This window comes from Carcharodon carcharias, chromosome 5 (genome assembly GCF_017639515.1).
Source record: "Carcharodon carcharias isolate sCarCar2 chromosome 5, sCarCar2.pri, whole genome shotgun sequence".
Classification (NCBI taxonomy): domain Eukaryota; kingdom Metazoa; phylum Chordata; class Chondrichthyes; order Lamniformes; family Lamnidae; genus Carcharodon; species Carcharodon carcharias.
In genome coordinates this window covers 164,229,015-164,253,390 of record NC_054471.1, presented here as the reverse complement: position 1 = coordinate 164,253,390, position 24,376 = coordinate 164,229,015, and the positions used below count along the sequence as shown (strand labels likewise).

At 45.0% G+C, this 24,376-nt stretch overlaps 1 protein-coding gene across 2 annotated transcripts in view; it reads left to right on the top strand.

Moving 5' to 3' along the window:
- The window catches only part of eipr1 (EARP complex and GARP complex interacting protein 1), an 80,095-nt gene that overhangs the window by 38,212 nt on the left and 17,507 nt on the right, over positions 1 to 24,376 (top strand). For both annotated transcript variants that reach the window (XM_041188510.1, XM_041188509.1), the window contains exons 5-6: positions 5,276 to 5,375; positions 13,464 to 13,600. In XM_041188510.1, the coding sequence (XP_041044444.1) occupies positions 5,276 to 5,375; positions 13,464 to 13,600 (237 nt within the window). The remainder of the gene's footprint in view (positions 1 to 5,275; positions 5,376 to 13,463; positions 13,601 to 24,376) is intronic.

The window sequence follows — 24,376 nt, the reverse complement described above, 5'->3', positions numbered from 1 at the left end:
GTGACTCCAGACCCACAACAATGTGGTTGACATATGTGTGTGCTGGAAGCTACATATATTAGTACAGAGTGCTCTGTTCTTTGCAGACAGAAAGAAAATGTTTACACATTGCGCCTGTTTCAGCTAAAGAAATTAAGTGACAGCCATTCACTGGTTCTTTCCCCTGGCAATGTTCTTTCGAGGCATTTTCTCCCTTGAGTAATCAGAGTCAAGTACCTAGTTTAAATTTCAAACAATGTTACTTGTCAGTCACCATTAACTGGTGCATGAAATAAAAACCAAAAAACTGCGGATGCTGGAAATCTAAAACAAAAACAAAAATACCTGGAAAAACTCAGCAGGTCTGTCAGCATCTGTGGAGAGGAGCACAGTTAACGTTTCGAGTCCGTATGACTCTTCAACAGAACTAAGGAAAAATAGGAAAATGGTGAAATATAAGCTAGTTTAAGGGAGGGGGTGTTGGGACAAGAAGAGCTAGATAGAGCAATTAACTGGTGCATTCTCCATGGCAACGCCTCTACCAATCAGAGTCCACTTGCCAACCAATCAGCACTGTCTTCTCATGCAGCATAAATATGTTGTTTCCCTTGACACTGGCATTTTCTTGCGATGGTCCTGATGAGGGAAAGACGAAAAGCTTCATCAAATAATGTCTTTTTTTCAGCAATACTCAAGTTTGAGCTCACTCAGAAGTATCTACCAATGTTCTTTTATTTGAAATTAACTTGAAAGTAAGCTTTCCAAAGTGCTGAGTCATGTTAATATTTGGGTTCCATTGCTCTCTCCATGACATATACCAGTTATGATGATTTGATATGCCCTCTGTCCAGGAAAAACAAGAATAGTTGTTTATAATCGCTTTTGGTCTGCACTGGGGTAAGTCATGGCAGGAAAGCTCAAAGCCGTGTTGTGCTCCTCCTGCTCTATGTGGGAAGCCAGGAACATTTCTAGTGCCCGGGGCCAGCATGTTTGCGGGAAGTGTCTCCAGCTGCAGCTCCTGGAAGCCCGGGTTTCGGAGCTGGAGCGGCAGCCGGGGACACTATGGAGCATCCGCAAGGTGGAGAGTATCGTGGATAGCACGTATAGAGGTCACACCGCAGGCTAAGAGTCCACAGGCAGGAAGGGAATGACCACCAGACAAAGCAAGAGGACTAGGCAGGCAGTGCAGGAATCTCCTGTGGCTATTCCCTTGCAAAACAGATATACCACTTTGGATACTGTTGAGGGGAATGGCCTCTCAGGGGAAAGCAGCCACAGTCAAATTCGTTGCACCACGGTTGGCTCTGCTGCACAGGGGAGGAGTAAAAAGTGTGGGAATGCAATAGTTATAGGGGATTCAATTGTAAGGGGAATAGATAGGCTGCAAACGAGACTCCAGAAAGGTATGTTGCCCCCCTGGTGCTAGGGCCAAGGATGTCTCAGCGCGGCTACAGGACATTCTGAAGGGGGAGGGTGAACATCCAGTGGTTGTGGTACATATTGGTACAAATGACACAGGTAAAAAATGGGATGAGGTCCTAAAAGCAGAATATAGGGAGTTAGGAAGTAAGTTGAAAAGCACGACCGCAAAGGTAGTGATCTCAAGATTACTACCAGTGCCACAAACTAGTCAGAGTAGAAATAGCAGGATATATTGGATGAATACATGGCTGAAGAGATGGTGTGATGGGGAGGGTTTCAGATTCCTGGGACACTGGGATCGGTTCTGGGGGAAGTGGGACCAGTACAAACTGGACAGGTTACACCTGGGCAGGACCAGGACTGACGTCCTGGGGGAATATTTGCTAGAGTGGATAGGGACAGTTTAAACTAAAATGGCACGGGGTGGGAACCTATGCAAGGAGTCAGAGGAGGGGGAAATCAAGGACAAGAACAAAAGACAGGGGAATAAGAAAAGTGATAGGCAGAGAAATCAAGGGTTAGGAGCAAACAGGGCCTCAGTGAAAAATAGTGGAAACGGGACAAGTAATGTTAAAAAGACAAGCCTTAAGGCTTTGTGCCTTAACACGAGGAGCATTCGCAATAAAGTGGATGAATTAACCGCGCAAATAGATGTGAACAGGTATGATATAGTCGGCATTACTGAGACATGGCTGCAGGGTGACCAGGAATAGGAACTGAACATCCAGGGGTATTCAGTATTTAGGAAGGACAGACAAAAAGGAAAGGGCAGTGGAGTTGCATTGCTGGTTAAAGAGGAAATTAATGCAATAGTGTGGAAAGATATTAGCTCCAACGATGTGGAATCTGTATGGGTAGAGCTGAGAAACACTAAGGGGCAAAAAACGTTAGTGGGGGTTGTATATAGACCTCCAAACTATAGTGGTGATGTTGGGAATGGCATTAAACAGGAAATTAGAGACGCATGCAATAAAGAAACATCTGTAATTATGGGTGACTTTAATATGCATATAGATTGGGCAAATCAGATTAGTAACAATATCGTAGAGGAGGAATTCCTGGAGTGTATACGGGATGGTTTTCTGAACCAATACGTTGAGGAACCAACTAGAGAACAGGCCATCCTAGACTTGGTATTGTGTAATGAGAAAGGAATAATTGGCAATCTAGCTGTGCGAGGCCCCTTGGGGATGAGCGACCGTAATATGATAGAATTCTTCATCAAGATGGAGAGTGACGTAGTTGATTCTGAGACTTGGGTCCTGAATCTTAATAAAGGAAACTACGATGATATGAGGCACAAGTTGGCTATGATGATTGGGAAACGTTACTTAAAGGATAGATAGGCAATGGCAAACATTCAAAGAACGCATGAGTGAACTGCAATAACTGTTTATTCCTGTCTGGCGCAAAAGTAAAATGGGAAAGGTAGCCAAACCATGGCTTACAAGGGAAATTAGAGTAGTATTAGATCCAAGGAAGAGGTAAACAAATTGGCCAGGAAAAACAACAGGCCTGAAGATTGGGAGCAGTTTATAGTTCAGCAAAGGAGCACCAAGGGATTGATTAAGAAGGGGAAAATAGAGTACAAGAGTAAGCTTGCGGGGAACATAAAAACTGACTAAAAGTTTCTATAGGTATGTGAAGAGAAAAAGATTGGTCCTTTACAGTTAGAAACAGGGGATTAAAGAAATGGCTGATCAACTAAATACATATTTTGGTTCTGTCTTCACAAAGGAGGACATAAATAACATAGCAGAAATGTTGCGGAACACAGGGTTTAGTGAGAGGGAGGAACTGAAAGAAATCAACATTAGTTGGGAAATGGTGTTGGGGAAATTGATGGGATTGAAGGCCGATAAATCCCCAGGGCCTGGTAATCTACATCCCAGAGTACTTAAGGAAGCGGCCCTAGAAATAGTGGATGCATTGGTGGTCGTCTTCCAAGATTCTATAGATTCTGGAACAGTTCCTACCGATTGGGGGTAGCTAATGTAACCCCACTATTTAAAAAGGAAGGCAGAGAGAAAACAGGGAATTATAAACCAGTCAGCTTGTCATCGGTAGTGGGGAAAATTCTAGAGTCAATTATAAAAGGTTTAGTAGCTGAGCACTCGGAAACCAGTGGCAGAATCAGACAGAGTCAACATGGATTTACGAAAGGGAAATCTTGCTTGACAAATCTACTGGAATTTTTCGAGGCTGCAACTAGTAGGGTTGATGAGGGGGAGCCAGTGGATGTGGTTTATTTGGACTTTCAGACGGCTTTCGACGAAGTCCCACAGAGGAAATTAGCGTGTAAAATTAAAGTGCATGGGATTGGGGGTAGCGTGTTGAGATGGATAGAAAATTAGTTGGCAGACAGAAAACAAAGAGTAGGAATAAACGGATCTTTTTCCGAATGGCAGGCAGTAACTAGTGGGGTACCGCAGGGATTGGTGCTGGGACCCCAGCTATTCACAATATATATTAAAGATTTAGATGAGCGAACTAAATGTAATATCTCCAAATTTGCAGTTGACACAAAGCTGGGTGGGAGGGTGAGCTGTGAGGTGGATGCAGAGATGCTTCAGTGTGATTTGGACAAGCTGAGTGAGTGGGCAAATGCATGGCAGATGCAGTATAATGTGGATAAATTTAGTAGCAAAAACAGGAAGGCAGATTATTATCTGAATGGCTATAAATTGAAAGAGGGGAATGTGCAACGAGACCTGGGTGTCCTCGTACACCAGTTACTGAAGGTAAGCATGCAGGTGCAGCAGGCGGTAAAGGAGGCAAATGGTATGATGGCCTCCATAGCCAGAAGATTCGCATACAAGAAGATGTCTTGCTGCAATTATATAGGACCTTGGTGAGACCACACCTGAAACATTGTGTGCAGTTTGGTCTCCTGATCTGAGGAAGGATGTTCTTACTATAGAGGGAGTGTAGCGAAGGTTTACTAGACTGATTCCTGGGATAGCGGGACTGACATATGAGAAGAGATTGAGTTGGTTAGGATTATATTCGCTGGAGTTCAGAAGAATGAGGGGGGATCTCATAGAAACCTATAAAATTCTAACTGGACTAGGCAGGGTAGATGCAGGAAGGATGTTCCTGATAGTGGGGGAGTCCAGAACCAGGGGTCACAGTCTGAGGATATAGGATAGACCATTTAGGATTGAGATGAGGAGAAATTTCTTCATCCAGAGAGCAGTGAGCTTGTGGAATTCGCTACCACAAAGTCGTTGAGGCCAAAACATTGTATGTTTTCAAGAAGGAGTTAGATATAGCTGTTGGGGCAAAAGGGAGCAAAGAATATGGGGAGAAAGCGGGAGCAGGCTATTGAGTTGGATGATCAGCCATGACCATAATGAATGGCGGAGCAGACTCGAAGGGCCAAATGGCCTATTCTTGCCCCTATTTTCTATGTTCCCATGTTTTCACCTCTGTCATTTTGGCCCCTTCCACTGCATCTAATCATCACAAAGCTTGGAGGGTGGAAACCCCTTACCAAAGTTCTGTAATCGACATCCAGGAAGTGCATGGGAAAGTACTGGGGTGGATTTAACATCTCATTTTGTCCTTTGCAATTGAGGAGCGCCAGACATTTATGCACCAATATTTCCCTGATGCCCATTACAAGACTTGGGACGCACTGCCTGGAGAATTGGAAAATCGCCCTACCCTTGTAAACCAGTTAATTAATACACAACGGACTGAATTGCTCAGGAGAACTCCCTTTTCTACACTCCCACCAGCCTTTGGCTCATTGATATTTTAACTTGTACTTCGGCCTTTTGGAACAACTTATTATTACTGAAAAATTGAATTGATGAATCATATTTGTAAATCCAATTTGTTGAGATAGTTCTTGATGGATTTTGCTTTGCAGTGTACTATGGGAGCCAATGGGAGATGGTAAAAAGTTAGCATCATTGGCTGATAATCATGTTCTTCTTTGGGATTTGCAAGAAAGCTCAAGTCAGGCAGTGGTAAGTAATCTTATAGTTTTGTTTTATGATAATCTTATGTCTGTCTCTTTGTTTTTTTTCTCTCAGTAGAAATTCACCTTCAATAATGATACTGGAACCAGCCTTTGTAAACTTCTCACACAGTAATTACATCCTTCTACCATTATGGTGCTGCAGTGTTATCATAATGGTGACATGTAATTATAAGTTGACAATTTTTTATTGGCAGTTTTCATTGGAAATGTAGTCGTAGGAATGTATATAATGCAAATACAAAAATAAGGATAGGATGTACGGAGATTAAATTGGGAAATGTAGGCATCATTTTTCAGATGGTACGCGTCCTTCTAAGGTGACAAAATGGCAGGCAGGGAACATGGACACACTTCCGGCTGGGAACTGTTCAGTTCACCATATTAGATAAAGACAAGCGAGGTGTTCTCTGCTGTTAGGATAGGAGCAGAATTTACACACTCCCACCAGTGGGTTTGTAGGCCAATCTTTTGGGTGGTGGCCTGGGAAACCATGCCATCTGAGAAATCCTGCCCAAGGGTCTCATGCCTACTTTAGGGCCCTGCTGGCTTTCATCAAAAAACTATTAGCCCTAAATATTGACAAAGTGAAAAATAGCAAAGGACTTATAATAATTGCTCCTGATCTCAAGATCCCTTCCATGCCCAACCCCTAATCCCCAACTCCACGAGCCCTTTTATTGCATACTAATCTTTGAATGGCACCTTATCAGATGCCCTTTAGAAATCCAAGGACACAGTATCCACTGGCTCTCCTTTATCCAACCTTCTATTGACATCCACAAAAAAAACTCTAATATATTTGTCAAACACAATTGCCCTTTCAAGATTTCCTTAATAATAGGTTCCAGTATTTCCCTGATAACTGATGTTAAGCTAACTGGCTGCTGGTTCCTATTTTTTCCCCTCCCTCCTCTTTTTGAATAGCTGTGTTGCAGTTGGTATCTTCCAATCCACTGGGACTATTCCAGAATGTAGGGAATTTTGGAAGATTATAACCAGTGCAGCCACTCTCCCTGCAACTACTTCTGTTTGAACTCTGCAATGTGGACCAGCAGGTCCTGGGGATTTGTCGGCTTTTAATACATTAGATTTCTCCAATACTTCTTGTTCTCAGCTGATGTTAATTATTTTAAGTTTCTCAGTCTCATTAGCCCCTTAGTCACCCTCTATTTCTAGTATGTAATTTGTATTTCCTACTGTGAAGACAAACACACAATACTTGTTCAACGTCTCTGCCATTTCTTCATTCCCTATGATAATTTCTCCTGTCTCTGCCTCTAAGGGACCAGCATTTACTTTAGCAACTCTCCTCATTTTTATATACTTGTAAAAGTTCTTATAATCTGTTTTTTATATTCCGGGCTAATTTGCTGTCATTCTGTTTTTCCCTTTTTATCAATGTTTTGTTGACCTTTATTGGATTCTACAACTCTCCCAGCCCTCAAGCTTACTGCTAATCTTTGCAACATTATAAGCCTCTTCTTTTAATCCAATCCTATCCTTAACCTCCATAGTAAACCACTGATGGATATTTCTTACTGAGGTTTTGTTTTTAATGGAATGCATTTTTGTTGAACATTTTGAAATGTTTCTTTATTCCCATTGTTTATTTATCACTATACATTTTAGTCTATTTATCCAATAAACCATAGCCACCTCTCCCCCTTACTTATGTAATCGACTTTAAGTTTAAGATTCTTGTTTAAGACTGGAAAATGCCACTCTTGATCTTAAATTTCAGTTGTATTATGATCATTTTTTCTAAAGGATCTTTTACTATGAGATTATTAACTGAACTTCGCTCATTACACAATATCAGATTTAAAATAGCTTTATCCCTAGTTGGTTCCACAATGTATTGTTCCAGGAAACTGTTGTGAAACCATTCTACAAACTAATCTTCCAGACTATCTTTGCCAATTTGATTTACCCAGTCCACATGAAGATTAAAGGACCCTATGATTATTTCATTGTCTTTATTAATACACCAATTATTTCTTGCTTAATGCTGTGATAAACAGTATAACTACTATTAGGAGGCCTATAAACTACTCCCATCAGTGTTTTCTGACCCTTGTTATTCCTAATGACACCCATACCAATTCAACTTCCTGACCTTCTGTGCCTATATTTGGAATCCTCAAACTTCACCATTTGCACTTGGATAGGTTAGAAGCCAGAGGCAGCAGCCTACATTCTATAAGTATGGGGTTGAGATGAGCTGTCCTGCCCCTTGAATCATATTCGAGTAAGTATATTCGCAAGCTCCCCCAATGTCTGTGTTTCTCAATGCTGTCTCCTTATGGACAAACCAATCTTATAATGGGGAACTCCAACATATATTAGATCCTTTATTTGCTTATACAAGGGGCCTAACATCTGTTTCCCAATATGGCCCTGCAAATTTTTCCTTTTCAACTATTTATTCAATTCCCTTTTGAAAATTGCTACTTAATCTGCTTTGGCCACCTTTTCAGTCGTGCTACAATCATACTAACTTGCTACATTAAAAAAAATCTCATCTTTCCTCTGGTTTTTTTGCTAATTACGTTATTTCTGTCCTCTGGTTAATAATCCTTCTGCCATTGGAAACAGTTTCTCCCTTGAACACTATCAAAACATTTCACAGTTCTATTGAATTTCCCCTTAAATTCCTCTGATCTAAGGACAGCATTCCCACCTTCTCTCACCTCTCCACATAACTGAAGTCCCTCATCCTTGGTACCATTCTAATAAATCCCCACTACACCAGAATGTATTAATAAAATTGATCAAATGCTAATAGGATTTCTCACTAAAAGGTTGAGTTTCAAGTTTCTCAAGCTTCCTGGTCATCTATACTGCATTCTGACCAACCTACTTAGGAGTGCTAACAGTAAATTTGGGGTTGAGTTTGAACTTCGCTGAAAGCCACAAAATTGACAAGTTGGGAGTGGCAAAAAGCAAAGCTGAAAAATAATACAAGAAGTGCAATCAGTATTAAAGTTTGTGGAATTTTCCCACCCAATGTAAATTTCTATGGCCAGAATTTTCCCGTTGGCGTGCGGGGGCGGGACCTGCACACCGACACGTAAAATGACGCGAGATGACGTCAGACGAGCGTCCCAACGTCACCGCGCGCCATCGCGATATTTCGTTGGGTGGGCGCACGATGACCTCCGATGCGTGCCTGCCATTAATTAACGGGCCACTTAAGGCCCTTGAGGCAGCAATTGTTGGAGATTTTTCGGGGCCTGTGCGATCTTCAGGTTGTCGCACGGGCACAACAGGCAGGCGGGTAAGAGACATTAGTATAAACCTCATCCACGGACGGGATAAGATGGGTGAGTAGGGACGCGAGTGTTATTTGTCAGATACTTAATGCTTACAGTTACTGATACTTACCTATGTGAACAGGAATACTTCAAAACTCTTCACAGCTGCTTGGACAGGAGTAACAGCCTTCAGGTCAGGATGCTGAGTCAACATCATTTCTGGGGCCTTGCTGGTTTCAGGAAACCTTCCCTTAGCCTGGGAATGGGAGTTGTGCTATACACTGGAGGCACCTCCTCTGAGGAGGAAGGGAGGGCCAGGAGTCCACATTCAGCCTCCATGGGAGCCTTTGGGAGGAGAAGCTCAGGCATAAGGGGCGCAGGGCCAACAGGAACTCCAAGGTGGAAGGGGCTGCAGAAGACGCCATTATCCTGCTGCCAGGGTGTACAGGCAGCGAAGCAGCTACCTCAATGTGTCTGAGGTGCAGTGCCGAAGGAGGCTTCATCTCTCAAGGGAGATAGTCACCTCCATCTGTCAGATGATAGGCCCTGCGATCTGCACCAATTGTGTGGATGGGCACCCCATGCCAGTGGTATTGAAGGTCACGGCTGCCCTCAACTTCTATGCCTCCAGCTCTTTCCAGGGGTTGGTGGGTGATCTTTGTGGTGTCTCCCAATCAGCTGTCCACACTTGTGTCAAGTAGGTGACATACGCTCTGTTCAGGTGTGCATTGACTTTCATTCGCTACTGCCGGGACGAGGCCAGCCAGACACAGCGAGCCAGAGGCTTCGCAGCCATTGCTGGCTTCCCCCACGTCCAGGGTGCTATAGACTGCACACATGTGGCCAACAAGGAGCCAGCAGGTGAGCCTGGTGCTTTTGTCAACAGGAAGGGCTTCCACTCCATGAGCATGCAGATAGTGTGTGATCACAGGATGCTGATTCTGCAAGTCTGTGCAAGGTACCCAGGCAGCTCCCATGGTGCTTACATCCTCAGACACTCCCAGGTGCCGGGGCTCTTCAGTGCTCCAGCCCGGCTGGATGGATGGCTGCTGGGTGACAAGGGCTATCCCCTCAAAAGGTGGCTCATGACGCCACTCCGCCATCAATGAACAGAGGCTGAGCAGCGGTACAATAGGAGCCACCACACCACAAGGGCTGTGGTAGAGAACCTTCGATCTTCTCAAGATGCGCTTCCGATGCCTGGACCACTCAGAGGGTGCACTCCAATACACCCCAGATCATGTGTCTCTGATAGTGGTTACACTCTGCGCTTTCCACAATCTGCTTTTGGAAAGGTACGGACACTGTGGACGAAGAAGATGTAGACGCACTTGCTCCGGCTGTACACGATGAGTCCAGTAGTGAGTCTGAGAATGAGCATGCATAGGAGAACCCTGAGGGGGTAGATGCTGACCCGGGCATCCTTCAGAGAGGCAGGGACATCCGGGAGGCCTTAATCCAACTGACCTTCAGCTAGCCCACCACAGATGGACCGTCAACACGAGCCAGGGCTGCAAGCTCCATACCCGATACCCGAGTGCAAAATCTACCTGGTTAGGAACATTAACTAAGGGCCTTGTCAATGAAGCTCAATGTCAAACAACTCACTCATGATATCATGGGTTCCCGTCCACCTGCAGAAGTAAGGATTCACCCTGAGCCATGCTCACAGATCAAAATTTAATGATTTAACAAAATGAAGCACAAAAAAAAATGACAAAGGTGTTACGCATCACACCAAGTGGTCATTAACTAATAGTGGGGCAACATAAAACCATCAGTGAGAAACCCGTGGTGTGCCCAAGGTGCCTTAAGTTTACATTTGGGGGTGCTATGTCTAGGTGCTCCCATTCGCTGGCACTGGCATCTGAGACAACCTGCTCACTGTGGTGTCCTGTTGGCCTCGATTACCTTAGTGGCCGTCCTCTGGCCCGTGGAGCCTTTGATGGCCCTGCCTGGGAGTGAACGACCAGTTCCACAGCTGGCATTTCCCCAGTCACCACAGCCTCATTGGATCCCACAGTCACCGGCAGTGGGGCGGAGGAACTACTGCCCTCATCCAGAGCGCCCTGAGATGAGCCCGCAGAGACGCAGGCAGCTCCTGCACTGACATGCGGTCACTTCAGACCTCCCTGCTCACCATTGATGGATGGGCACAGAGCTGGGATACTTGGTGCCCAATCCATCTCCCACACTGGCACTGACCAGTTGAGGTCAGTGCTGCTGTGAGGGCTTGCAGGTCCGAGCACAACCCCAGGAGGCCCTGATTGTTCTCCTGGAGGAACCTTTCCACGAGAGTCGCCATAGGCACACTCTGACTCTGCCCGCACCTCAAGCGAGTGCGAAACACCCTCACCGCTGTGCCCTGGGTCACTAACTGATGATCTAATTCCCACCGAGGTGCTAGTATCTGCGCTGGTGCCTGCCTGGCAGAGATGGTGTGACGCTGGTGAGTCCACTTGTTCAGGGCCCTCAGGTGTAAGAGGTGGCTTCTCTGCCTCCTCCTCCCAGCCCTGCTCCGGTGATGCTGAAAGGAAGAACAAAGACATTTGATTAGTTAAAGTGGAGACAACATCAATGTGCATGCTTGTCCCCCAGATCAGTATGTGCTCATCCGTCCATAATCAATGGTCAACCCAAGTTGCAAGCTTCAAACACTGAGCATTCAGCAGTGCCATGGCTGCTGGGACACACATGGTGACCTCAGTGCTCGGCAATCTTACCTTTCCGTGGCGCGCCAACCTCACTGCCACCGGTGGACCTGGACACATGGCGCCTCTCCAGATCCATCACCTCCTGCTCGTATCTGGTGATGATGGCCAACTGGGCCAGGCCTCCGCCAGTCCGCATCCGCACAGCAGTATTGTGTGTAGTCTTCTCCTGAAAAGGAGAGAGGAGCATTGATTGTCTATCCTGTACCTGGATTCCCATCACATCCCTGCCACCCCAACCAGAGTGGGACATTGCAGGACTCCAGTGTTTTGTCACCCCACAGCTGCCGCATACTCACACCAAGAAGCCAAGGCTGACCCTGCTTTGCCTACATGCTGCCTCCATCATATTTGGCACCACACGTTCTAACCTTGCAAAGCAAGGAGGCACGTGGAACACCAAGGGCAGCAGATGGATTGGTACCCTGCCACCTGGAACCTCCCAGCATGTCAGCACCCTGGCTTTAACATGTTTCGCAGTTCCAGCACTGTGCTGAGGTGCAGATCCTTGAGGCTGCCCCCAAAACAGCACTCTGGGTGTCAGCATCACACATGTGTGGGTGCAGAACCGATCTCAGCACTACCCTCTCAGGGTGAACTAGACATGGACAATATCTGCTGACTCACCCAGCGAGGGACACATGCTGTGAAGGATTCAATGCTGTAACTGCACACACAGTTGTGGTGAGGAGGGTGTGGGGAGAAAGCCTAACTGCTGTGTTAAATGACCTCTGCCAGCATGGTACTCACCTTTCCCAAGCTCAAGAGGTCGTTGAATCGCTTGTGGCACTGGACCCACGTGCATCGCACCACGGGAGCTATGTCTGCCACCTCCTCCCAGGCATATTGAGTCAGGTGGGGTAGGGGAGGCCTCCACCTCCCATACCTTGGAATGAGGATCTCCCACCGTGCTGCCACCTCCTCCAGGAGGGCAGCTAGGCACTCATCAGAAAACCTAGGGGCACACTGCCCCACTGCCCTACCTTCCTGCCTGGCTTGTTCTCCAGCAGCGCTCCAGGGAGCCCTTCTATTAGCCATGATGAATAGCCTTTGCAAGGTTGAACAGACTGCCGGGTAGCCATTGGACCCGGCAGTCATTGCACTCCCACCGCCACCTACCTGTTCGCACTATCCTCGGGAGTCACGCTTCATGCTGGGCAGGGATTAATTGGCCCGCCCACATAAAATGACGGCATGGAGTTGATCGCTGGTGGCAATCAGCCCCATGCCCGCCCCCGAACGGCCCGCCCGACGGGGAGAAAATTCTCCCCGTGATACTTTAAAGGAAACTTAAGCCTGCGCCTTCATGAGTCTCGACTTGTATCACTCATCTTTCCCTCTTATTTTATTGAGTTAGTTTAGGCTGTTAAGCCTACTAAGAATTACAGGGGTATGACAATAAAGATGGTTAATTTTGTATGTGTGAAGCCCTTACACATTTTCCAACCAATTTTACAAGCAAATGATTCCCAGTTGTTCATACTTTAACAAATTTTAGCCAGCAGAGAACGTTGCTGAGTTTGGCTGTGCCTCGTGCATGCCATTAGTTATAGAGCTTTGTAACCCAGTACTGACGTCTTCAAATCATTTTAATGAATTGTAACCAGCACACTAGCATGATCAGGAATGGGAAAGACGGTCATGAATAACTTAATCAGATTCAGGAGCTCCACAAAACAATGATTGTGGGGTTTGTGAAGTTAATTGAAATACTGTTATATTTGCTTTCTGCCATCATAGAATTATATTTGCTTAGCATATTGAGAGCTCATATCAGTAGTATTAGGGACAGCAACAGTAAAAAAAAAACTGCTTGATGTGAAATTTGTTTAAAAACCTGATAACTTAAATGTTCTTGCAGTATAAGGCCTTGGGCCAGTATGCTGACAATGTTTTTTCACTTCTGTTATTTGCTAGGACCAAATACATTTCAGACTAAAATTTTTGGCTTTTGAGGATCACCATAGCGACTCTTGTTGATATTTCTAAACATTTACTTTAGCAGTGTCTGGTTCTTTATAGATTCCTCGATAGTTAGTTCATCTACCTGGTTTCTGAATTGTCGGCTGTCATCTTTCCGTTCCTATTTGTTTGTGTACTGTATTTTAGCTCTCAAATTCTGCAACCTTAGAAGGAAAAGGTCAATTGAAGTTTACTTCTGGACGATGGAGTCCTCACCACAACTGCACACAACTTGCCACAGCTAATGACACAGTTATTCGAGGCTGGGATACTAGAACTATGAGGTAAGCAGAAAACACCTCCCTTTCTAGAGCTCCTTGTAGTCACTTTATATCGAATGCATAATCAGAAAAATGTTTGACATTTGAAATTTACTAAAATCCAACCTGTGAAATGACCACCAATAGGCATGTTTTACTTAGTCTTTATAGTTGAACAGCCGCTTTTGTAACTGTCCATCATTAACGTAATTGGGATCACTATTAGATGAATAATCTTTAAATACAGGTGACCTTTAAGGCTGGTTTTACAGTAAGTACAAATGCCTTTATGCAATGGCTAAAAGGGAATTTCTTAACTGACAGTCAACCTTCTTGTGTACTTTTGGTGCTGCCTTTGTAAACTTTCACTCTTCCCACAATGTTTGATCTCTGTCTGTGCCAACTTTTGGATTCCATAAGTACTTAATCTTATTCACGTAACAAAGTCAAAAAGTGATTTATACATTTTTCAGGAAACCAAAGTGGTTTGTGTAGCTGTTGCACTGCAGGTTTATGAAAATACAGCCTGACCTAACACTGCCTTTACTCCTCCTCCACCTCGTTGGACAACAAACTACCCTTCCAGTCCACCAAATTCTCATGCTAGGTCCCTCATTCATTTCCTAGATTACAACAGTGACTGCACTTCAATAGTACTTAATTTTATACATGCAATATAAATGAAAGGTCCTTTTATTTCAAAGGGTCCTATGCGAGTCTCAGCTGGGATCTGTTCCACTGGCGAAGATAAGAATATAGAAAGATTGATTTCCCAAGAAACTCCTAACCTAAGTGTGGCAGACAAAATTTAAGGATCTGTTCAGGGTCTCATTCACTCATAGAATATTGAAAAATATTAGAACCCTTCAATGTAGGTGGAAAAATAGCCACTGGAAGCATAAATTAGATAATAAAATAATTAAATTAAGTAATATATTCTATAAGCAAATTATATAAAATGCTGTCTATAAATTATATGTAATACCCTTCAGTACACAATTTAATCTGTTTTACATTCATTTATTTTTAGCAGAGATTCCCTTGATTCATAAAGATCTTAAATTATATGAAAACATTTTTCCAAGTACCCTAATATTTCAATTAATTACCTTAATGTTCTACATAGAATTTTATTTATCTTACATTCAACCACTTAAGCAACATTCACTTAAGTTAAAGTATACCAAGCAATAATGCATTCTGTTTCACATTGTATAGTGGTCCTGCGCTTACGAAAAAAGATTATTCTCTGACTTACTGTGAGCAACACAATGGCGCATTCATTAATTTGCACAATTTCTTTCAGATTTCTACTGCAAAATACTGGGTTTATAAATACTTTCTTTTCATTGGCAGTCGATACCATTGATGTTCACCAATGTGATTTGTCATGGCTTAGTGAGCGATGGCTTAGTGGCAAAGGGTTTCAGCAGTGATATAGCCTGTGAAATAAGTGAATCAGCAGCAGTAGCAAAGAAGAAGGTGTGGCAACATAGCTGATGTCATTGAAATATATAAGTTGTGTAACAGAGCCCTTTTTCCCCATTAATCCATCTAGCACAGGGACTCCCCCACCACTAGCCCCAACCCCCTCCAACAAAATACTCGATCCCTTTCAACAAAATGAAGCTGCTTCTTGAAATAACCCTAAGAACCTGTATTGTAAATATCCTCTAAGATGAGAACCAAGGCCTCATTCCAAGCCATGCCAGCCCATTTTATCTCTGGTCCCAATATTGCAATGTACTGTCCTGAAATATATTAAGTTAAACTGATCTTTCCTCACCTTTTGATATTTGTAATGTGACAACGAACAGAATAATTGGCAATTCACCCCCTGGCTGTTAGGATTTTGCATGGCCTGAATGGCTACTGTTGTTATCGACAGTCACCACACTTTAAAAGGAGCTCATTGTGTAAGGTTCTTCAATATGATAAATGTACATAGCATCATTATTATGATAAAGTAGTGGCCAAAGTGATGAAGACATGCTTAGCCTGGCCTTATTACCTATTTAGGAGAATCCTGCAGAATGGCAAGATTTGTGAAATTCCCTACTTAAATACTTCAAATACTGAAATGCAATTTGAGATCTTAAAAAACACAATGATAAAATTTTACACCTTTTGGAAACTTTGGAAACATACGCAATTCTACAACAATTCTACAACATTCCACAATTCACAGCATTTTCAATATAAACCAGACAGCCCACTGACAATTTGAAATGCTCCAAAAAAGCATATTCAAAGGGAATAATTATTGTATTATGAAAAGAATAGACCCTCATTCAATTATTCTGTCTCAGGATATGTAATGTTTTAGATTTATACTGTACATCAGCTCTCTCCTTGACTACTTTTACGACTTTCAAATGTATAGCTTTAGTTCCGAAAACAAGAATAACATTTGCAACAAGAATCATAACTGTATGGAACTGTATTGAGACCACTGAGTACAAAAACAAGGAAGTGATGTTCCGTTTGTGCAAGATATTTGTTCTGTCAGTTAGACTATTGTGTGCATTTCTACTTGGCCCATTTTAGGATTGGTATGAGGGGTAATGAAGAGACTGCAACAAAGATTGAGTAGGATGATATCAGGAATAAATATTGAAAGTTTTTTTTTAATGGGGCTTCTTCACTGTACAGAAAACATTGGGTAGGCCCTTTTATGGGTTTTCAAAATAACGAAAACTTATGAGAAATAGTCAGAAAAAAATCCATTAGTTGATCAATCAGCAATAAGGGGCATAAACCCAGAATTAATGGTGGAAGAATGAAGGAGGAATTGCATTTGGTTTTCCACAAGCTGATTTGTTAGCACATGAAATGCTTTACGAAAGATGTCTCCATTAAGAGGCAATTGGATAAATATTTTAAAATGAGATAAAAATGGATACAGCAAAGAGCAGAGAAATGGGCTTAGATAGCTACAGTTGAAGAACGAGCATCAGCACAAGCATAAAAGGCCAAGTGGCTTTCTTCTGTACTGCAATTTCTATGATCTTATAATTTCAGAATTTAGCAATATTTTCTGAATTAAATTCAGAATTCTAAGCTTGTTACATTTCTAGTGTGAACTGCTAAAGTGCAGGTGAATGTCACTTTATTGAAAAAGGTGGATGCCTTTGCCTTTTACTTTGGGAAACGGAACTCAATTTGTTTAGCGCTGTTAGTCACTAGTCTCGCATCATCTTTTGATATATCCTATGACTTTGGTCATTGAATGAATTTTGGAGCCAATAAGACAACCTTAAATTAGCTCAATCTGCAGATTAGTCCTCCGCCATTACAAACCATAATTTCTTCATTTTCGTCATAGTCCAGCCCAGCAATAAAAGTTGCCTATCAGTGACTAATGTAAACAGTGACAGGATGTTGGTCTATGCCTTAGAAGCTAGCTCAGGGCAGAATTGTTGAGTTCCGTTGGCAGCGGATGTCATGGCAGGTTTGGGGGGAGCTCAATTTGGCGTGAAGGGCAGAAATCGATTTTACATCAGCATGTAATCACAGGGAAATCATCCGATGGTGCCAGCCATGGCAGAATGTGAATCCCTCTGGAGGCCGGCATGAGCCTGATTTGCATCCTGCTAATGGGATGCAAAGTAAGGCCCAAACAGAATCGTCCCCCTGTGCCCGATTTACCATTACGCCAGCAGGAAAACATGCCGGCCCAGAACACGTCTGGACAAGTGTGACGTGCAGAAGTGGGGACTTACTGTTAAGGCCTTGCTCAAATCACGGGCATCCGGGCAGAAGAAAATGCTGGAGCCCTACAGCTACCGGACCCTGGAGGATCACGTGCATCGTATGCTGGGTGGATCCTCATGGACGTGGCTCCGCCGCGATGGAGCTCTTGGAAGTTGGGAGATCTCCGTTGTTGCTTCAGGTCTGCTTTGGAACATCACGGTCTTGGCCATGGGTTGCTACAGATAATCGGCGAATGGGGGAGGAGAGGGAGATCTAGCTGTGAGTGGGAAAGGAAGGTGTAACGGGGGACGGTGGGGGGGCTTGGGGTTGGGGGGCGGGGGAACAAAGGTGTCGGGGAGGTGAGGTTCAGAGGGGGAAGAAGGTGTTGGTGAAATTGGGAAAGGGGGTGATGAAGGTGCCGGGGGGAATGGGGTGAGGTTGGGAGGGGAAGGAGGAGTATTTGAGGTGGAGGGTGTAATGGGGGAGAATGCTGTAAGTGGGGAGGTAGATGTAAGGGGGGTGGAAGGAGTAAGGGAGGGAGTTCGGAGGGGGGAAGGTGTCCTGGGGGAGGAGGGAGTTTGGAGGGAAGGGAGGAGGGAGTAAGGGTGGAGGAGGGAGTAAGGGAGGTGATGTCCAGGTGAATGTGTAGGGGAGGGCTCTGTGGAGTCAATGACTGCCTCCTGGGGAGCGAACTGAGGGTGGGCTTGGTAAGAGGGAATGGTAAGTATGAGAGCAGGCAGAGGGAGCTGGTAGGGTGAGGGTGCACAGTAACGATAGAAGGGATGGTGAGGGTGATTGGTGGGGACTCAGAGGCAGACATGGCCCTGGGGATGGGAAGGAGGAGGGCGGGGAGATCAATCTGGATGGGGTGGAATTTTCAGGAAGGTGGGGAACATGCACATTCAACTGGACCTCCTGAAATGACAAGGGCTCGGGTTGGTAGGTGACGATGGGGGGAGGTGGAAGGTGATGCCGGGGAGTCAACATTGATGGGGGAGAGGACATGGGTGACTGGGGAAGGGGAAAGGATGGGGAAACCAATGATAAACTTGATAACTGCCATTTCACTGACATCGAAAGTGGGCGGAGCCTCGTGTTGGACGGGCACAGCTGCTGCATGGGAGTGCAATCAATGGGTGGGCGGAGATGCAGGTCAGCTCAGATGGACAACTGAAAGAGAACCCCAGCAGGCAGCATTGAAAATGCTTGGGACCGTGAGATGAATGTGATCGATGAAGGCTCCGTGTGCCCAGGACCGTGCTTGCACGAGGCTTTGAAAGGTCCTGCCACATTCACACTTCTCTCTCGAGAATCATTTGTGGTCTGGCTGCATGCAGCTGAGTGGCTAGTGTGGGGGGATGCAGGGGGAGGGCTCACGAAGCCTTTCAATGAAGCTGAAAGACAACATTATACATTATTCAATGAAAGCGAATATGTTTTCAGATTATAAAGTGACAAAATATGTTCACCCGTGCAACCAGTTGCGATCAGAATTTCTTAACCTTTCTAGGCTTACCACTTCTTCTAGGTGCTGCCCTGACATCCGCAGCAGGGGTAGAGACAGCCTGTGCAATGGTTGGCCCTGTCGCCTCTGATGACTTCGTCATGGGACGTCTGGAGAGCCAAGGCCTTGAGGGCCCTGCTTACTTTCGCTGTCCTCCTGTGGGAGACAGAGGATGAGTTTGAGGTGATCACAAGCAAAGGGGACTCAGAAGGAGAGGGCAGCTTCTGAGATTCTTGAGTGGATAACCCATGGGTATCCAGCTGCTGCTGCTCCTCCCTGCGGGTGCCCGAGAACCCCACCCTGACTCCTTGAAGGGGAAGGAGCACCTGGAGTGACGTCAAGGTGCACCATTTCCCTCTCATGTTGCCACTGCAGGAACTCATCCATGGCTACCACGATGGAGTGCACCTCCGCATTCTGCTGGACCAAGGTCTCCATGGCATTCACCATCCTTCCCGTGGAGACCTTGATGCTCACGCATGTGGGCACCACTTCAGCAGAGAGCAGGTGGTCCTCCGACTCATGTGCCACTCTGTTGATGGCTTCCAACAGCTCTGCGTGATGTTTCCTCGTCTTCTGCTGACTCTCCACGATTAATTGGAAGGCCGAATCTAGAGGCTTGTCATCTGACTTGGACCTCACAGATGACTCTTCCACAGCAGTCCTCCCGAGTGCTGGGGAGCTCAGCTGACCTTGCTCCCTCCTGCCTCGGGCACGTCTCCAAGCGGTGACCACCAGATTGTGAAACCAAGCCTACGCTAGATCTAGGTCCCACCGAGGTATGTGTCTGCGCTGGTGCAGGGTGGGGGTAAGTGCTGCGATGGGTCTTCCAGGCTGCCTATTTCCAGCTCTTCAATGGAGGAGGTGCCCTCTTGGCTGGAGTGAGGAAATGGATGGAGCTGGCTGAGGTTATCGGTTACTTGGCAGGTCTCCCTGTGAAGCAAAGTAGAGATAATTTGTGCGTGGCAGCAGAGTCAAAAGCAAGAGAGAGGGGCACTCACAGTTGCGTTGAGGGAGGGATGATGTGGTGCAGGATCCTCATGAGGGTGGTCGCCAGTGACCTCATCGTCGTCACAGGCACGATCCACGTCCCCTCCAGTCAGCACGATGGCACGCTCCTCAAAGTGAGTGAGGGACTTAATGTGGGCCATTCCACCCCTGATCTGGGACCTCTCCCTGCTGATGTGAGCTAGCTTCTCCTGCATGAAAACAGATGGAGAGAGTGTGAGCAGGATGCATGACACTGCATGGAATGTTTGTGTGGTGAGCGGAGACATGGATGGGATGAGGACGTGAACTCAAGAGGGTGTGAGCCTGATGGAGATGTGAGGGTGTGTGTGAGAGTTAGTGGTGTTGTCTCTTGAGATGTGAGATCCCTGTGGATGTGTGATGGGTTTGGGAATGTGTTAGTTGAGAGCAAGGAGGTGCTTGACTTACCCTGGTGGAATGGATGAGAACCTCTTCATCCTCTTCCTGCACTGGATGGTTGACCTCCTCTGTGCTCAAGTGGTGCTGACCGCAAATTCCCAGGCCAGATTGGTGGCTCTTGTGGACCTCCTGCAGCCAGAGTGGGGGTAGACGACATCATGATGGCCTTCCAGTGCATCCAGGAGGCACCCCAGAGAGGCATAACTAAATTTGGGGGCTGCTGTCTTCTTTGTTTTCAGGGCCATCTGTCGCCTGGAGCAGCCCTGGTCTGTAGACGTGAAGTAGGCTGCGCTCTGATGCACTTTAAATATGGTGCCCGGAGCGAGGAAGCACTGAGGTCACAGTGTGGCGGGCAAATCTGATCCAGTGTGTTTCCTGTGAAAGTATTATTCATGAGGTGACACATGCCGGGAAGGGGACGATACAGCACAAAAACCCGCCATTGTGGCCGGTGGGTAAAACATCTTCCTTTCACACCTGCTGCCGCACTTTGTGCAAATCTGGGACGATTCCGCCCTCAGTCTGGCCTCAAAGGATGTGCTGTAATATGGAATAGTCACCTAGGTTGGATATGTGATTAGAAGAAACAAGATATGGCAGGAAATTGTACTTCCTTCTCTATATGAAGGGTACTGGTCACTTTACCCTTCAATGCATAAATTACTTGTGCCATATATCAGCCCAAGATGACATCCTCATTTGCTATTTTTTAAACCCAAAGATTTGAAATTCCTAAGGTAAGGTATTGCTCTACAGTCAAATTATATAAGTTATACCTTTGTTTAGATGGGAAGCATTCACCTTTTTCATTCAGAGGTTTTAAACTATTATTTTAAACTTTGGGCTGAACTTCGTGTAGTGGCGATCAGAGTGGGTGCGTACGGGGTTGAGCGGCCCGGGGTGGAGGGGGCAGTCGGCCTTGGAGGGCGTGCAGTTGTGACGGGTGAGGGTGGGTCCTAGGGTGGCGGTTATGTGATGGGGGCAGTCCCTTGGGGAGTCAGGGGTGTGGTGTGGGGAGTGTCCCGCAGGGGATCGAGGTGCGGGGATTGAGGTCTCTCCCAGCAGAGACTTTAATCTCTTAATTTCTCCAGTTGCAGTTTTGGAAAATTAAATCCACTTCTGTTGGTGATACCAAAGCTGAACAGATTTTCGTATTTATTTTAAAGTACAAACTGTTTGCATAACCTGGAGCTTGACGTGCACCATAAAAAATAAATCCTTCTTTGTCTCTGGTTAAGAGGTATTATACACAGATTGTTCTGTGCAGGCCTTCTCAAGAAGCGGTTTTATCTCTTCAGCACATACACAACAATCATTTCAACTGGGTAGAGGCTGCTTTAGTTCAGTTACTGTTTTTGTGATAGGAAGGTGGTTTGGGATTAAACCATCACTGGAGTTTTGAATAAATAAACCAAACTTGCACCTGTCAACCCTGTAAGTTTCAGCGCAATACCACATCTTCCTAATACTGTGTTTTAGAGCTCGAATGCATAGTAATAGAATGTTCAGGATTCTCACCTATTATGATCATGGAGATTTTCCATTTGTTGCCAGAAAACCTGCTGCTGCCCAAAGTAGCAAAGTTCCCTCTGCTCAATTTCTAATTTTTCCCTGTTGGTTGTTGATCCTAAGAAATAGGATCAGGAGTAGGCCACTTGAGCCTGCTCCACCATTCACCTACCTCATTGCCATTTTTACAAAAAATCCCCATATCCCATGATATTTTTAATATCTAGAAATTTATTGATCTCTGTTTTGAAGCCTCCACAGCCTTCTGGGTAGAGAATTTCAACGATTCACCACCCTCTGGATGAAGAAATTCCTCCTCATCTCAGTCCCAAATGGAATACTTTTTATTCTGACTCTGGGCAGAATTGTCCCAGATTTGCACAAAGTATGGTAGCGGGTGGGTAAAGGGACATTTCACCCACCGGCCATAATGGCGGCTTTTTGTGCAGTATCGTCACATTCCCAGCGCATCCCACCTTGTTAATAATGTATTCCCAGGAACATTCCGGATCACAGGATTCATCTGTCCTGCCGTCATCTCAGGCCGCCGGTAATTCGAGCGCCAGATTTAACAGGTGCTCCTGCACAGAACTAGCACTATCTCTAAGGGATCAGAAGCTGCTGCAAAGTCATGGCTGCCAAAGGGAGGAAACATGCTGCCCCCAAATTTACTGACACCTTATCTCTTCTGCTAGTTACACCCTCAAAAAAAAAACTCAATTTGTCAAAAATGATTTCTATTTCATAAATCTATGTTAACTTTGCCCAATCCTACCATTATTTTCTAATTGTCCAGTTATCATATCCTTTACAATAGATTCTAGCATTTTGCTTACTACTGATGTCATGCTAACAGGTCTGTGGTTCCCCATTTTCTCTCCCCCTCCTTTCTTAAATAATGGGGTTACATTTACCATGTTCCAATCTGCAGGAACCATTCCAGAATCTGTTGAATTTTGGAAGATGGCTACCAATGCATCCATTATCTCTACAGCCACCTCTTTCGATACTCTGGGATGTAGATCATCAGGTCCGGGGAATTTATCAACTTTCGGTCTCATGAATTTCTCCAGTACTACTACTAATTGTTAACACCATGAATATATTTGGATTTATTTATTTGTTTATTCTCTGTAGCTCAGCACCATAGTTCTATCACCACCTTCTCAGCAGCTATAGATGGCAATAAAGGGAGCCTTGTCAGTGTCACCTACATCCTGAGAACACACAAGACAAAATAAGTAACTTTATAATGTGTTTTGGTGGTATTGGTTGAGCATGAGTGCTGTGCAGAAGAGCTTTGGTCTTCTCCAGAAAGTGCCACGGGATAGTTAGCATCCACCTAAAGTAACTCATCACATATTGGAGTTGAACAAGAAGTTAGAGCTTTGTACCAGATATCTGTCCATTTTGCATCATTACTGAAGAGGCTTATTTAAGGACAGTTGTAACCAGTTTGATATTTCTCATCATATTTGTAGTCTTCCACTTAGGTCTTCACTGCAATATACAGGGAACGGTTTACACTGCCACAGATTCAGAGATTATTGCTGTACTATTCATTTTCTATGAAAATATTGGTAATCAAATCATGAACTATGTACTGCCATAATATCGTTTTGGGGTGATGTGTTATATTGGAGGGCCTTCAAAGATTTTCATACCATTAGTATTGTAGAAACTATCAAAAAAAACACAAATTTAAAAAAAACTACCTCAGTGTCAGCATTCGTAATGCCGTTAGCTAGTTCTGTGTTTTTTTTTTATTCATTCATGGGATGTGGGTGTCGCTGACTAGGCCAGCATTTATTGCCCAACCCTAACTGCCCTTGAGAAAGTGGTGATGAGCTGCCTTCTTTAACCACTGCAGTCTATATGGTGTCGGTACACCCACAGTGCTGTTAGAGGGAGTTCCAGGATTTTGATCCAGCGACAGTGAAGGAATGGCGACATATTTCCAAGTCAGGATGATGAGTGGCTTGGTGGGGAACTTCCAAGCGGTGGTGTTCCCATGCATTTGCTGAACTTGCCCTTCTAGATGGTCGTGGTTGTGGGTTTGGAAGATACTGTCTAAGGAGGCATGGTGAGTTCCTGCGGCCCATCTTGTAGATGGTGCACACTGCTGCCACTGTGCGTCAGTGGTGGAGGGAGTGAATGTTTGTGGATGGGATGCCAATCAAGTGGGCTGCTTTGTCCTGGATGGTGTCAAGCTTTTTGAGTGTTGTTGGAGTTGTACTCATCTGAGCAAGTGGACAGTATTCCATCACACTCCTGACTTGTGCTTGTAGATGGTGGACAGCCTTTGGGAAGTCAGGAGGTGAGTTACTCACTGCAGGATTCCTAGCCTCTGACCTACTCCTGTAGCCACAGTATTTATATGGCTAGCCCAGTTCAGTTTCTTGTCAATCGTAACCCCCAGGATGTTGAAAGTGGGGGATTCAGAGGTGGTAATGCCATTGAATATCAAGGGGCGATGGTTAGATTCCTTCTTGTTGGAGATGGTCATTGCTGCATTTGTGTGGCATGAATGTTACTTGGCACTTGCCAGCCCAATATTGTCAAGGTCTTTCTGCATTTGGACATGGACTGCTTCAGTATCTGAGGAGTCACGGATGAACCTGAACATTGTGCAATCATTAGTGAACACCCTCACTTCCATCACCTTA